Source organism: Saimiri boliviensis, chromosome X (genome assembly GCF_048565385.1).
Source record: "Saimiri boliviensis isolate mSaiBol1 chromosome X, mSaiBol1.pri, whole genome shotgun sequence".
NCBI classification, from domain to species: Eukaryota; Metazoa; Chordata; class Mammalia; order Primates; family Cebidae; genus Saimiri; species Saimiri boliviensis.
In genome coordinates, this window is record NC_133470.1 from 135,684,667 (window position 1) to 135,699,623 (window position 14,957).

General features: G+C 33.5%; 1 protein-coding gene across 5 annotated transcripts in view; it reads right to left on the bottom strand.

Moving 5' to 3' along the window:
- The window catches only part of DIAPH2 (diaphanous related formin 2), a 914,837-nt gene that overhangs the window by 450,760 nt on the left and 449,120 nt on the right, over positions 1 to 14,957 (bottom strand). For all 5 annotated transcript variants that reach the window (XM_074391645.1, XM_074391644.1, XM_074391643.1 and 2 more), the window contains one exon: positions 3,073 to 3,202. In XM_074391645.1, coding sequence (XP_074247746.1) covers positions 3,073 to 3,202 — 130 coding nt within the window. The remainder of the gene's footprint in view (positions 1 to 3,072; positions 3,203 to 14,957) is intronic.

Here is a 14,957-nt window from a genome sequence, read left to right on the forward strand (position 1 = left end):
TTATATATAGTAAATATATTACATATAAGTATATATGTAATATATATTATATTAATATAGTAATACCACAATATAGTAATACTATAATATAGTAATATTATAGTAATTATAGTAATACTACTATATATAGTAATTATAATAGTACTATAATACTACTACATAGTAATACTACTATATATAGCAATTACAGCAATACTACTATAATATAGCAATATGATAGTGTAATATAGTAATACTACTATAATAGAGTCATATTACTATAATATAGCAATATTGCCATAGCAATATAGTAATATAATAATATAGTCATATAACTATGGTAACATAGTATTATTATAGTATATTACTATGTTACTATAAGTATATATGTGATATATATGTATATGCATGTATAAGTATTATGTAATATATATGTATATATGTAATATATATATTATACTATACTATAATATATATAGTAATATACATTATGGTAATACTACTATAGTAGTATCACTGTAGTAATATTACTATATGGTAATTTATATATATATATAGTATATATTACTATATATAATATTGCTATACATTAATATTACTATAGTAATGCTATATTACTATATTACTATATAGCATTACTATACTAATATTATAGTATTACTATAATATATATACTAATATATATATTATATATACTATATATTATATATACTAATATATATTACTATATTACTATATAGCATTACTATAGTAATATTACTGTATAGCAATATTATATATATATTACTATATAGCATTACTATACTAATATTACTATATAGCAATATTATATATAGTATATATAGTTACTATAGTAGTGATATAGTATAATACTACTATATACTAATATAGTGGCATTACTATAGTAATATTGCTGTATCCATAGTATACAGTGATATTACTATAGTAATGCCACTATATTAGTATATAGTATTACTATACTATATTGCTACTATATATAATATATATACTATACAGTAAATATGCCAGATATACTATATATATTACTATATAGCAATATTACTATAATATATTACTATAATATATATTATTATAGTAATATTACTATAATATATATTATTATAGTAATATTACTATATAAGTATGTAATACACATATAAGTATGTAATATATTACATGTAAGTATATATAATATATTTATAAATACACAGATACTACCACACACATATATCACTCAACAGGTATTTAGACTTAAAAATCAAAGCTGATACAAGCTTCTTTCCAGATTTTATTTCAGTTGTTCCAGATTATTTTGACTAAAAATTATATTTATCAGATATATTCATGTAAACTATCCCCAATATAAGAATTAAAAATTATGAATACAAAATTCACAGAACATTATGCTTGAACATATTATTGATATACTTCTTTCCAAAATGCCACAAAATTTGATTATACATATTGAACAAAGAAAATTTAGAAAAACATTCTGGTAGAAGGCAATCAAAAAGTATTAATAGCAACAAAACAAGCTAATTTAAGGATTGGCCTTTTTTGTGCTATTTATATATTTTCAAATTATAATACAAATGCTTAAATGTTGCTATTACTCCACATTAGCTACATGTTAGTAAATATACTTCTAGTCAGAAAGCTGTATTTTTAAATCAAAGGAGAAATTCTTTAGAAGGGCTATTACCAGAAAGTTGCCATTACAGTTATAATTTGTGTAATTTTCCATCATATCATACCATTTTTCGAAAACAGTGAAAGAAAATAAATAATACCATACAATCACAGTTTGTCTTCTTGTGTTATTTTGCTCCCTGGAACCCCAAAACGATACAAACTCGATAAAATTAAAGAAATACGGTGAGGATTTGATTGACGATACCAGACCAGCTGAGATGACCACTGCACAATGTTATTCAAATAACATTTTGGGTTTTATAGACTCACTATTTTTAACTTAAAAGGAAAGTTAACAGGTTTATATGGTTCGTAATAAACTTGAGAAACATAGTCCTTACCAAAAGTCCTCAGAGTTAGAGAATGCAATCACTTCAGTGCAATTTCAAGTATAAGATTTACGGTGCACTTCTCTTATCCAAAAGGGAAAATGCACTTCTTCACACACATAATCTCATCTTCAGCAAATGTCTCCTTGATCTTCCTTTCTTTCACTTTTCAACCTCTTGGAAATGTATGTAATACTTACTAACTGACAAAGCTAATTACCCTGAATTAAAATCGCAGAGACATTTTTGTTTCCCACATCCTGTTCCTCACAGGAGCCACAGCTTGCCCATTCTATCCCTTCAACGATGCTGCTTACCACATCAAGACTAGACTCCTTAGCCTGACACTGGGTCTCAGAGATACATGCCTTACTGCTTCAGCCTTAGAGTCAACCATTCCGTTCACCTGCCCTAAAATATTGTGCCACTGTGCCTTGCTCATGTTATTTTCTCTCTGGAAACAACATATACAACATCTCTCCATGTATGTTTCTCAACCTCTTTTCCATGTTTGTAAAACCCTAACCTCCTATTTCACCTTTGATCTCTTCCATGAAGCCTTCTCTTATCTACCCATTCAAAAGTACTTTCCTCCTCACCTCAACTGTAGGACATTATATTTTCCTGCATCGTTTCTCACATGCATCCTTATTTTATAACACATTTGTGTGTATGTATATATACACACATTTTTTCTCATCTACTATATTTTAACCACACTCAAGCAAAAGCTGTCACAATCACTGTCATATAACCAAGAGCCTTAAGTATGGTTCCTTTGCAAACAATATCCACTTAAAAGTTTATCATATGAAAGTACAAACATATTATCTAATCAGAGAAATGAAAGCTTTAATAATGTAGCAGTGGTTAAAAAAATGATGTAAGACAAAATAGGTTATTAAAATGTAGTATACTGTCAAATATAAGCTAATGGAAACTATTTTTCTGCTTTTATTATATTAGTAAATAAACAAAAATACTTTTATGAATAATATTTACAGATCCTTTAATCTTTGCATGTAAACCACATACGCAAGAAATAATCTCAAAGCAGTTATAAATCAATTACCTTTGCTTGCACTTTCTACATGTTCCAGTTCTTCAGGAAATTTTAAGATATCTTGATATTTTTCCTCACAAATGTCAGCAATAAAATGCAAAAGGGTTGTTTTCTGATCTGCTGATTTAGTATCTCTGATCTGGAAGAAAACAGCAACACATTTTTTAGTAATTTCTTAGTAAATATATACTTTTTTAAAACAAGTGAAATGAATGAATTTATTATAACCCATTTAAAATTTTGTAAAACTTTGGGGTAGGTTCTTAATGTGGTCTAGTAGCAGTGCTCTAGATTTTAAAATGAGCTCCATATTTTAAAAGCAAGTAGGATGACCAATAAAAGTACCAAATTAAGCCTTAATCTGTATTTTCAAAAATGTCTAAATGATTGTGGCAAAATGAACTATTCTTTTCATGAGAGAAGAACATTCATTTAAGTATTGATCATTGCCCAAGTTACTGCGATTATTTTATCATCACTCTGCTCTTTGCTTTGTTACAAAAATATGTTCTTGAAAGATTCATTTGTGAGATTATATTTATTTCTAGCCATTGTTGATGTAAGTTAATATCCTCCTTTACTTGGATGGACCATCAGAAAAGAATTCTCAAGGTTGTGCTTATCCTGAGTTATTAAAAAAAAATCTGACCACATAATCCTAATACGAAAAATTTTATTTGCTTACATATTGCATTTCCTTTTCAGACACACAACAAAAGAGATGCCACAGTTAAATGGTAAAACTCTTTAAAGCATAGGACGAAACAAAACAAAACAAAACAGAGAATCTAGTGCTTTAATATAATTCTCATACTAGACTAAGCTACAAATAAAATCAAGGATTTACTTAGAAACAAAGCATAAATACAACATAAAGTCTCAAGTTTTCTCATTCTATTGGAATGTTTTAATTCTATAATCCTTAGATGATGGGTTGTCCACTGATGTTCATACTGATTTGGAGTTTTTTATCTTTAAGGATTACTCTGTTTAGAATAAATGAGTATTTTTCACAAAGAAGTTTATGAAAAGGCTGTACAGGATACTTAGGTAATTACAGAGTAAATTAATCCTTATTGTTTTAGTGACTAAGAAAGAAAATCGCGGCATTTAATAAATCCGGCCCATACTGGATCTGTTTTGGTCTACAGGTTTTTAAGAACTACTTACATCTCAATGATATAAACAACTTAGAAGAAATATTAGTCTCAAGGTTCCAAACAAACAGCCACAGGAGGCAAAATGTTGACAGTTCGAGACGTCACAATGCTTTCTTTTAAAATTTCTGGGATTACTTTATGCCACATAAAAAAAATATTTAAAATTTTATATTATCATGTTGATCCATTAAACACTTTTCCCTACTATAAGATAGAAATGACACAACTCAAGGACAAGCTATAAGAACAAAAAGCAACAGAAACCTCAAGGGTTTTTTTTTTGTTTTTTTTTTTTTTTTTTCTTAAGTAAGGATAGCAGCTGTAGAGGAATCTATGGGAGGCTCACATTCCTAAAGAGAGGTCTTTACCTGGGATTACTGTGTGATGTGTTTACAAAGTGCATCGTTTTTACAGTATGCCGGATATGCCAAATAAAAATGAAATTAACATTTTCTTTTTTGTTACAAGTTCACTAACCACCTAAATCCTAAAATTCTGAAAACATTAAGTACTTAGAAAAAATTGCAGTACCTCTTCACAAAGGAAAGGAAATTCCTAAGTATTTTGTGAACTCTTTGGAGAAAAAAAAAACTTTTTTTTAAAAAAAAAGAACACAATACAAAACAAAAACAAAAACTCACCTAGTTTTTTAGGACATCAAATTGTACAAGTGCATTATAGTTTACAATAAAATGCACAGGGCTAACACTGGACAGGAAATACAAAAACAGAAAAATAGCACTGTGTTCATATGTCAATTTTATGGGCGATTTTTTTCTTTTTCACATGTGTTATATTGTTACGTAATAAAAAACATTTCAGTTTTTGGCAAGCATCCTTGTAAGAGCTTAATTTTCAAAAATTGTATTTATTAATAAATATTTACTCAGTAGCTGTTCCATTAACAATGTTACAAAAGTTAGTAGAGTTAATGGTTACATTTGAAAAAGATAAAACATAACATCAGTTAAATGTATTTGTATCTTCCATAAAATGATAAAGACTTTTAGACAGACTATGCATTTATTTATTTATTTATTTTATTTTATTTTATTTATCATTTTTTGAGACAGAGTCTCACTCTGTGGCCCAGGCTGGAGTGCAACGGCACAATCTCGGTTCACCGCAACCTCAGCCTCCCAGGTTCAAGCGATTCTCCTGCCTCAGCCTCCTGAGCAGCTGGGATTACAGATTCCCACCACTGCGACCGGCTATTTGCATGTATTTTTTTTTTAGAATCATAATACTCCCTTCGAAGCATGGGCAAACATGGCCAAATGTCTGTGTCATTAAGTTGAGAAGTACCTTAGTTTGTCTGGGAGACAAGCTGCTTAATGTATTGTAATATTTGATATAAAAAAAAAAAAAAAACTCACATACAGAGACTATTTTAATGTTTCAAACTGACAGGAAATCATGACAAATGATGGTCTTTTAAACCTTTATGTGTGTGAGAGACCTTAGACTAATTATTTTAAAAATATATACAATATTAAAATATAATGGAAAATAATTTTTACTTATTGAAGCGTATTTACTTTGTATTACTGTGCCTTCGGTCTCTCTTACCAAGCCTACACCATTCACACATTAGCCATTGTATCTCTCTCAGGCCGTATCATGTTGTTCAATGTCATCACAGAAGGCAACTAAGAACATTCACTGTCATCACTTCTACTCGTTAAAGACATTTATCCAAAAATTTGCTCTTCTAAGTGTAGTAGTTGGCTATACACATCTCTTGGGGTAGAACAAGAGTAATCTAAGTATGTACAAGTCAGTTCCAACTGTTTGAGTTAATTAAGAAATACAATTGATTTCCATTTGATAGCTGTTTAACATGAAATTATGTTAAAATTGTACATTAACATGAAATATCCAGTTAGTAGTTGCCTAGACTGCCTAAGTCTTAGTGGTGGTTGTACTGTATGCATTTCAAGGTCTGCTCTAGCCAGAAGCAAAGTGCCTTTTTGCATCCCTGCATGTTTTTCCTCTCTTCCTCTCACTAGCCGTGACAGGCAGGGCGAGACAGATATGACTTATTTTTATAAGATGCAAAAGGATGAACAAAATGGCCACTCTACAATCTTCTTTTATATATCTTCAAACACTCAAAACACAAACAGCAGTTCTAGAAACAGGAAATATTTGAAAAAGCTAAAAAAAGTTTTATATTATATTAATAAGCCCAGTTATCATCGGATGATAATGAAAATAAGACAGAGTGAGTCACTGTATTAACTGATCAGTTGCCATCAGTTAATAAACCACATACAGCAATTTTAATTGTAATCATCCAACCAATAAATGTTACATATAAAGATTAATAACTGAATTTAAATTAATTCTATCTACCTAATCTTTAATAACTTTCTAAAATGGTACATGAATACAAAGTACCTTTAATAGGACACCTATTTCTATAGCTAATGCTGGTCACTTCTTTTTCCTAGCAAATATGAATGCTATATTATAAAAGATACTAAATATATTTTATATGTTCAAGTATATCTCCAAAATGTAGTTTGGTATATAGCAAAATTTCTCAATAACTAATTGACACATAAGAAATTTATTTATTCCAAATATCCTCATTCAAGCTTGAAAATCTCCAGGCTTGCCATATCTTTGAAATTGGGCTGCTTGAGTACACAGAAACCAGCACACAGCTAGAGAGCCTCAGACAACAATTTAATGATCTACGTCAGTCACATTCAATCTTTCTGTGAAGGACCCCTTCTGTAGGTAATTTTCCCTTCTGCTGAGATGTCAGCTTATTTCTTCTTGCTTCGTCCTCAGTGGGAACTGAAAATAACTGGTCACTATCCTGTACATAACAACCTCTCCCAGAGTGAAAGTTCCCTTCTCATTCCCATCCTGTTTTTGAAATAAACAATTGCAGTTAATTTAACCTATCCACATAGATGTTATTCTCCAAATGTTTAATTTTTCAATGGTAATTAGAATCAATTAAAAACACCCATTGCAAAGGCTCCTGTCATCTACTGGAAAAGCAGTTCTTGATTTTGCATACAAGACCCTTCTTGAAGTGACCCTTGTCTACCTTTCTAACCTGCCTCCTGCTGCTGTCCGTCTGATTACACCTGCTTAAACGTACCATCCGATTTCCTACTGTGCTTTTGCACCATTTGTTCTGTCTAGACCCCCCTGCTTTATGTTCCTTTTTAACTTGCAAGTAAATACCTACTCATATTTCAAGGCTACTCAAATTCCACCTCACTTCTGAAGACTTCTCTATCTTAGAAGCAATTAATAACTTTTTTTTTTTTTGGCCACTTTCATTCACTCTGAACATTTCAACACAGTAGTTTCTCACACTCAACATGAGCTCTTACAAGGCTGGAGACCTTACTTTAGTAACATTTTTGAATCTGCAGCGCCTATGCGGATGCTAGAAAATACTAGATAGTCAATACAATAAATGTTTCAGAATCAAGATTCTTCTCTACATAAACTCCAACTTGTGTGGGCTACAGAGCAATACTCCTAAATTTAATTCTATGCTTATTTATACATACGTATGTGTACCTGTGTGCATATATGATCCCACCACATACACAGAGGTTGACTACGAAGGCCAGACTTTCCAGGACACATATTTGCTAGAGTTAGGTGCAAGTGAATGCCAAAATAAAGATACAATTTGTCACTCAGGAAGTGGAGCACCGTACATTTTTTAGGGGAGGCAGGTTTGGAACAAAGCAAATATGAATGAAGCAGTACATTCATTAATCCACTGTGAGCTGAGGATTGTGCCGAACACTAGGGATAAGAGATAAATGATGCATGGTACTTTTGAGGCCTTAAGCTTATTATGTAGTAGAAAATACAAAATTATATAGAAAAAAAAGACATAGAATAATTTGGTGGCAAATGTCAAGGACTGTTAAAATGATAACTACGGTATGTGTAGAAAAGACACAAAAGGGCAAATTCAAGAGAGTCTGTAAGGAAACATTGAATTTAATCAGTGAATATGACGATGAAAGGGAAAAATCAAAGTCTCCAAAAGTTTTAAGTCCCAATGACTAAAAGAATGGTGTTTCATGTTCAGAATAAGGGAGACAACCCTAGAGTGAACTGGCTTTAGAAAGAGGATGGCAGTTCAAATTTTAAAGAGGTGTTAGCTACGTGAAGATACACTACGAGAAGATGGTCATAACCATTTCATTCTCTTTGCTTCATTTTATCCTATGTGATTTAGCCTAATCATGGCTCTTAAACATATATATGATCATGTCACTTCCTTCCTTAAAAAAAAAGTAAATGGTTCTCTACGACTCATGTAATAAAGTTCAAATTTCTAATCAGAATAATTATTAAGCATAGACTTTGGACTGACCCTCCCATTTACTACTTGTATGATCTTGGGCAAGTTACATGAATACTCCATATCTCAGGTTTCTTATCTATAAAATGAGCATTAGATAAGCACCTATGTTCATAGACATGTTTTAGAAATGAACAAGATAGTGTACTGTCATGGGCACCATCACCATCCAGGTAAGAAGTGATGAGAGCCTACCTTAGCTTCCCATCAGTATAAACTAAAAATCCCGCTGTTATCTGGCTCCTACTCTGCTGTGATCTCATCTCTAGCTATTATCCTCTCACATTCCCACACTCACTTCAGCTATGCTGGACACAAGTACTTTTTTGTCTGCTTTGTTCACTTTTATACACTCAGCATCTAGAAAAGTGGGTAGTACACAATAGGCACTCTATCTGTATTTGTTGACTGCACAAATGGGTGAAGATTTCCACCCATTTACTTAGGTTATACTCTTCTTCCTTCATCATGTGCCTATGCTATAACCCAGGCATTTTCATAAGTGTTTTATATGGATTGCTTTTTTTAAAAATTCTAAAATCAATTCAGTGAGTTAGTTATGAATATGCCATTTTTATAGATAAGATAGAACTCATAAGTTGTTTGATCTAGTTCCCACGCTTAATACGTATTGGTGCCAGTTCAAAGCATGGCAACTTATGCACACTTGGAATATAAGATATTCTTACTGGATTTAATTGTCATGGGTAATGAAGATGGTATGTCTATGAAAAGGAACGATCTTTCAGGGAGAGTGGTAGTTACTAGTAATAAGCCTTTCCCCAATTCCCTGAATAGAATTAATAAATCCTAGGCTGTGTGTGGTGGTTCATGCCTGTAATCCCAGCACTTTGGGAGGTCAAGGTAGGTCAAGATCACCTGAGGTCAGGAGTTCAAGACCAGCCTGGTCAATATGGTGAAATCCTGTCTCTACCAAAAAAAAAAAAAAAAAAAAAAAAAAAAAAAAAAATTAGCCAGGCATGGTGGCACATGCCTGTAATCCCAGCTACTCAGGAGGCTGAGGCAGGAGAATTGCTTGAACCCAGGAGGTGGAAGTTGCAGTGAGCTGAGACTGCCACTGCACTCTAGCCTGGGCAACAGTGCAGGACTCTGTCTCAAAAAAAAAAAAAAAAAAAATACAAAAAAATTCAAAAAAAAAACTACTAAATTCTGTCTTTGTTCTCCTATAGTGATTTATACATGTTCTAGTTATAGCACTTATTCCACAATATATAATTTTGTGTACACAACCAGTCTCACCAGATTGTGAACTGCTTAAAAATGAGAACTATATCAATTTTGTCCAGTAAACATTTAATGAATAAATTATTTAGACAAGCCAAAAATAATTAGGGCTGATTTGATGTTAATCTTTGGTGACCTTCAAGCATGTGTGAATACAATGCAAAGGATGCAAGGTTAAAAGGAATATGGATAGTCAGAAAGAAGAGGTAATGTGAAAAAATAATTCATTCCAAATATTGACTGTGGGTAATAACCAGATAATACAGGATTAAGCAGCTGCAAAATAGTCAGGTTAGTGACAAAAGTTATTCTAATTATTGTCCCAAATAACTTCAGCATAATTATGCCTGAAGGGGTCAGGCAATGGAATAAATAAGAAGGAAAAATCAAGAATTCATGAGCATTTGCTGCTTCACTGGTTCTCAAACCCTGGTCCCTGAACCAGCAATATCAGCATCACCTGGGAACTTGTTAGAAATGCAAATTTGGGGGCCCAATCCCAAATCAACTGAATTAGAAACTCTGAGGGTATGGTCCAGCAATTTGAGTTCGAAAATACTAGGGGAAAAATTCTGACATCACCTCTAGGTGATTCTGATGCATGCCACGAGGGAGACATTAGGCTACTTTCAAAGAAATTTCTAGGCAAGATGATGCTTGGTAATTGTCCAGGTCTCTCACAACTGCTCTTACATACAAAAAGTTGAAATGTCAACATGTTTTCAATGCTTAGTATGAATTTAAAATAAGCAAGGAGTTATCTAGCAATGTGTGTCATCTTAAGGACAGAATTGCTCTGTTCTTGATTAATTCACATAAAAATGAGACTGATTAGTATCATAACCTATCAGCTACTTATCCAAAAGTAGATAAGACAAACAGTATGCTCCATGCTGTGAAGATTCCAGATACACTGCTCTTCAGTGTTCTAAACTGTACTTCATCCTTCACCTAAAACTGTATTTAAAAAATACTTATATGCTGCTCTAGTATGTCTTATCTACTATGTATCATCAGAGTGATGGACTAGATAACCTAGCAGATCATTGATGCCTTCCAACTCCCACTCAAGCAAATCTGCATTGTTGCTTAGATATTTACTCAGGAAGTTTGAATCTGAATGTGAAATTGTAAGTTGCAGACACCAGGTTTCTATGTTTGCCAAAAAACTTCTTGTATTGCTAATGCATTTCAACTGTCTGAATGTCAGGACTAATATGCATGGGTTCTAAATAACCTAATACCTTGACCCCTAGGCCAAACAGTTTACATGTATGAAATCAGACTATAGTGGGTATTATGTAAAGAAGAGAGCCAAGGGAGGTAGCTTCATTCCTGCTCCATGACACTGGCATATGCTGATACCACATTTCCTTTGTCGTCATACTCATTTCAGGTTGAAGACCAAGAGAGAGAATGGGGCTAGGTTCATGTGTTACCATACATTATACAGGAACAAAGCAGCAGACCTTAGCTCCCTGACCCAAAACAATCCTTGACCTCAATTGCACAGAAAACAGTTCTCTTGGCTGGGCAAGGCACAGAAAACAGTTCTCTTCACTGGGCACGGTGGCTCACACCTGTAATCTCAGCACTTTGGGAGGCCAAGGTAGGTGGATCACCTGAGGTCAGGAGTTTGAGACCAGCCTGGCCAACACAGAGAAACCTTGTCTCTACTAAAAATACAAAATTAGCTGAGCATGGTGGCGCATGCCTGTAATCCCAGGTACTTGGGAGGCCAAGGCAGGAGAATCACTTGAACCCGGGAGGTGGAGGTTCCAGTAAGCCGAGATTGTGCCACTGCACTCCAGCCTGGGCAACAAGAGCCAAACTCCATCTCAAAAGAACAAAAAGGATAAAAGAGATAGTTTTCTTCTGGAAACATGCAAGAATGTGTGGGAGGAGCACCTGCTTTTCGTGTATGAATTTCTGTAGAGTGTATATTGATCCGAGGCAAAAACTGATTTTTGCATAAAGAGTATAAGAAAGGAAGTAGTAAAGCAGCACAGATATCACTAAAGGGAATGTTTCTGCACACATTTAAGGAACACTGTCTTCAAAGTTTATTAAATGTGAGACAAAAGTTCAAATCTATAGACTGTATCTGAAGGAAGCCTTTTTGAATCTCTCCCTTTTCCTTTGAGATTTATGCGAATGGCCACATGAAGTTCAGCAAACTTATCGACAGGTCCTGTACGCAGAAAAAAAGAAAAGCCTAATCCTTCTGTGTCAAGGAAACATTCCTAACACATAGCAATATCACACAATACACATATGTAATTGTCCTTGAAAAGAAATACTGACCCTCAGTGAAGAGATCTAGTTGAGTCTACGGAATAAAACCATCTAAACTACCAATAAGGTCATATAATTCAACTGATTTCTTTTAGTGAAAGTTTTCCTTAATCGTGGCTTCCTTTTTCCATATTATATTTGTATATTCATCTAACAGTTAATATTTAAGCAATCATGAATGCTCCAGTGCATATATCAAAACAGCTACCACTGCTTGCCAGTCTTGATACAGCACATGAATTCTAATGTTAGTCTCCTTTATTTAAACAAAATTAAGTTCTTTGCACTCTGCCAACGGTTGTTTACAAATTATTGCTTTCTGCAATACTACCACACACTGCAGTAACATTGAAAAAGATAATGTATTTTTAAGGATTGCAATTATCATAAAGACATTAGTGCTGTAGCTATGACTGGACAGGTTTAATACATGCTTTCCTGGCTTTATTTCTAAATCTGTCACCAAAAGTGCTTTTCTGGGCACTACATGACTAGGGCTGACACTATTTCAACCAAATGTAATTTACGGTGGAAAGAGGTGTTCATTCTTTATGTAGGCCCGATCATCCCTTTTTCATACTCTTTAGCTTGGTATTATAATGGTATTTCCAACAAAAAGGAAACAGATAACATCAATTGTATAGTGAAGCAGTTTAAAAGTTTTACACTTGTTAGCTCAATTTATGGTAGCAATCTGTGAAAGGAGAGCTTAAACTTGAAACCATGACAACATTAAATGGAATAAGGATTCATCTCAATTGCCACCTTCGGGCCCAGCGGGGCATTTGTGCAGTTAGTTTCTTAGACAAGACAAACTCTGTTTTCTGCCCTTCCTGCTCCCCTTCTCAGCATTTTCCCTTCTAGCCCCACTTATCCAAGGAGAATGACCTGCATGTGCATTAGCCTGCATTGCCAGGACCAGTGGCAAATCAACCATCATTTGTACTCACTGGTTTTAGGAAAGGCCAGAATGAATTAATGAAATAGGTCTATACAAAGAAAAGCTGTTCTGATACTTTCATATGCTTTTAATCATCCTGTCTTTAGTCGGCTTACCAAATAAAAATTCTTCTCAGAATAGTTTTAATACAAATCAAATTATTTAAATTGCTATAGAAATAGTTTACAAGTATGAATGGTTGCTGCTGTTAGATGGTTTCTTCTCAGGCACGGTTTAAACATGTAATTAAAACTTTTAACTTTTATTGTCATGAGAATTTTACTTGACAAATTGTTTTATACATATGAGGTTTGAGAGTACATGGAATAATTGTCTTTTCTGTATATAGCTTCAGATTGTCATACCACCACAAGAGTGCATAGGACTCATTTGCTGTGTATATGCACTGTAAATAAATAATAAATGGCATTTAAAGGTTTTAACCTTTAATAAATGGCATTTAATGGCACTTAACATTAGTAATTTTAGCTATTTATGAACAACTTTGAAAGTCTAAGGCACGGAATATTACAAAAGCGTAATTAGAATTCAGCATTGAGGAGCAGCTGTGTAAGAGTGAGGTATTGAACCATATTGATGTTTCTAGTTCTATTCATCCATGCTGTATATTAGTTGACCATATCAATATGATTAAATTTAGGCAAATTCTCTCATTGAACATTTTCAGTATCTGGTTTCCATTTTTTGTGGGAGAAATCATTGTTTTGGATATAATTACAGATAATGCTGCTGTAAACACTTTTTTGTGTGTGTGACAGCATTTCACTGTCACCTAGGCTGGAGTGCAATGGCATGATCATGGCTCACCACAGTCTCAACCTCCAGGCTCAGGTAATCCTCCTACCTCAGTCTCCCAAGTAGCTGTGACTACAGGTACCCACTATCATACGCTGCTAATTTTTGTGTTTTCTTGTTGAGACGGGGTTTTGCCGTGTTGCCCTGGCTAGTCTCAAAATCCTGGGCTCCAGTGATTCATCTGCCTTGGCCTCTCAAAGGGCCAAGATTACAGGCTATACTATCCAGGCTGCTATTGAACTCCTGGTTTCAAGTAATTCTGCCACAGGCTCCTAAAGCACTGGGATTATAGGTGTGAGCTACCATGCTTGGCCTTAAACATTTTTAAGCACACAGTTCAATGGGGTAAAGTGCATTCACACTGTTGTGCAACCATCACTACTATTCATCTTCAGAAATTTTTAATCATCCTATACTGAAACTATTATCCATTACACATTAACTCCCCATCTCCCTTATCCCCCAGCCCTTGGTAAACAAAGCCTTTTTGTCTCTACAAATTTGACTATTCTAGGTACCGCACATAAGTGGAATCATACAGTATTTGTCCTTCTCTGTATGGCTTATTTCACTTAGCATAAATTAACCAAGGTTCATTCATATTATAAAATATACCAGAGTTTCATTCTTTTTAAAGGCTGAATAGTATTCCATTGTATATATGCCACACTTTGTTTATCCATTCATCCCTCAATGGACATTTGGGGTGTTTCCATGTTTTGGCTACTATGAATAATGCTGCTATGAATTTGGTATACAACAGTCTGTGAGTCCCTGCTTCCAATTCTTTTACGTATATGCCTAGAAGTGGAATTGCTGGATTATATGGTAATTCCATTTAAGTTTTGTAGTAACCACTATGCTATTTCCTACATTGGTTGCACCATTTTATATTTCCACCAGCAACGCATAAGGGTTCAAATTTCTCCACATTCTTGCCAACACTTGTTGTTTTCTGTTTTCTTGATAGTAGGCATCATAGTATGTTTGAAGTGGTTTTGATTTGTAATTTCCTAATGATTAGTGGTGATAAGCATCTTTTCCTGTGTTTATGGGCCACCTGTGTGTCTTCTCTGGAGAAATATTT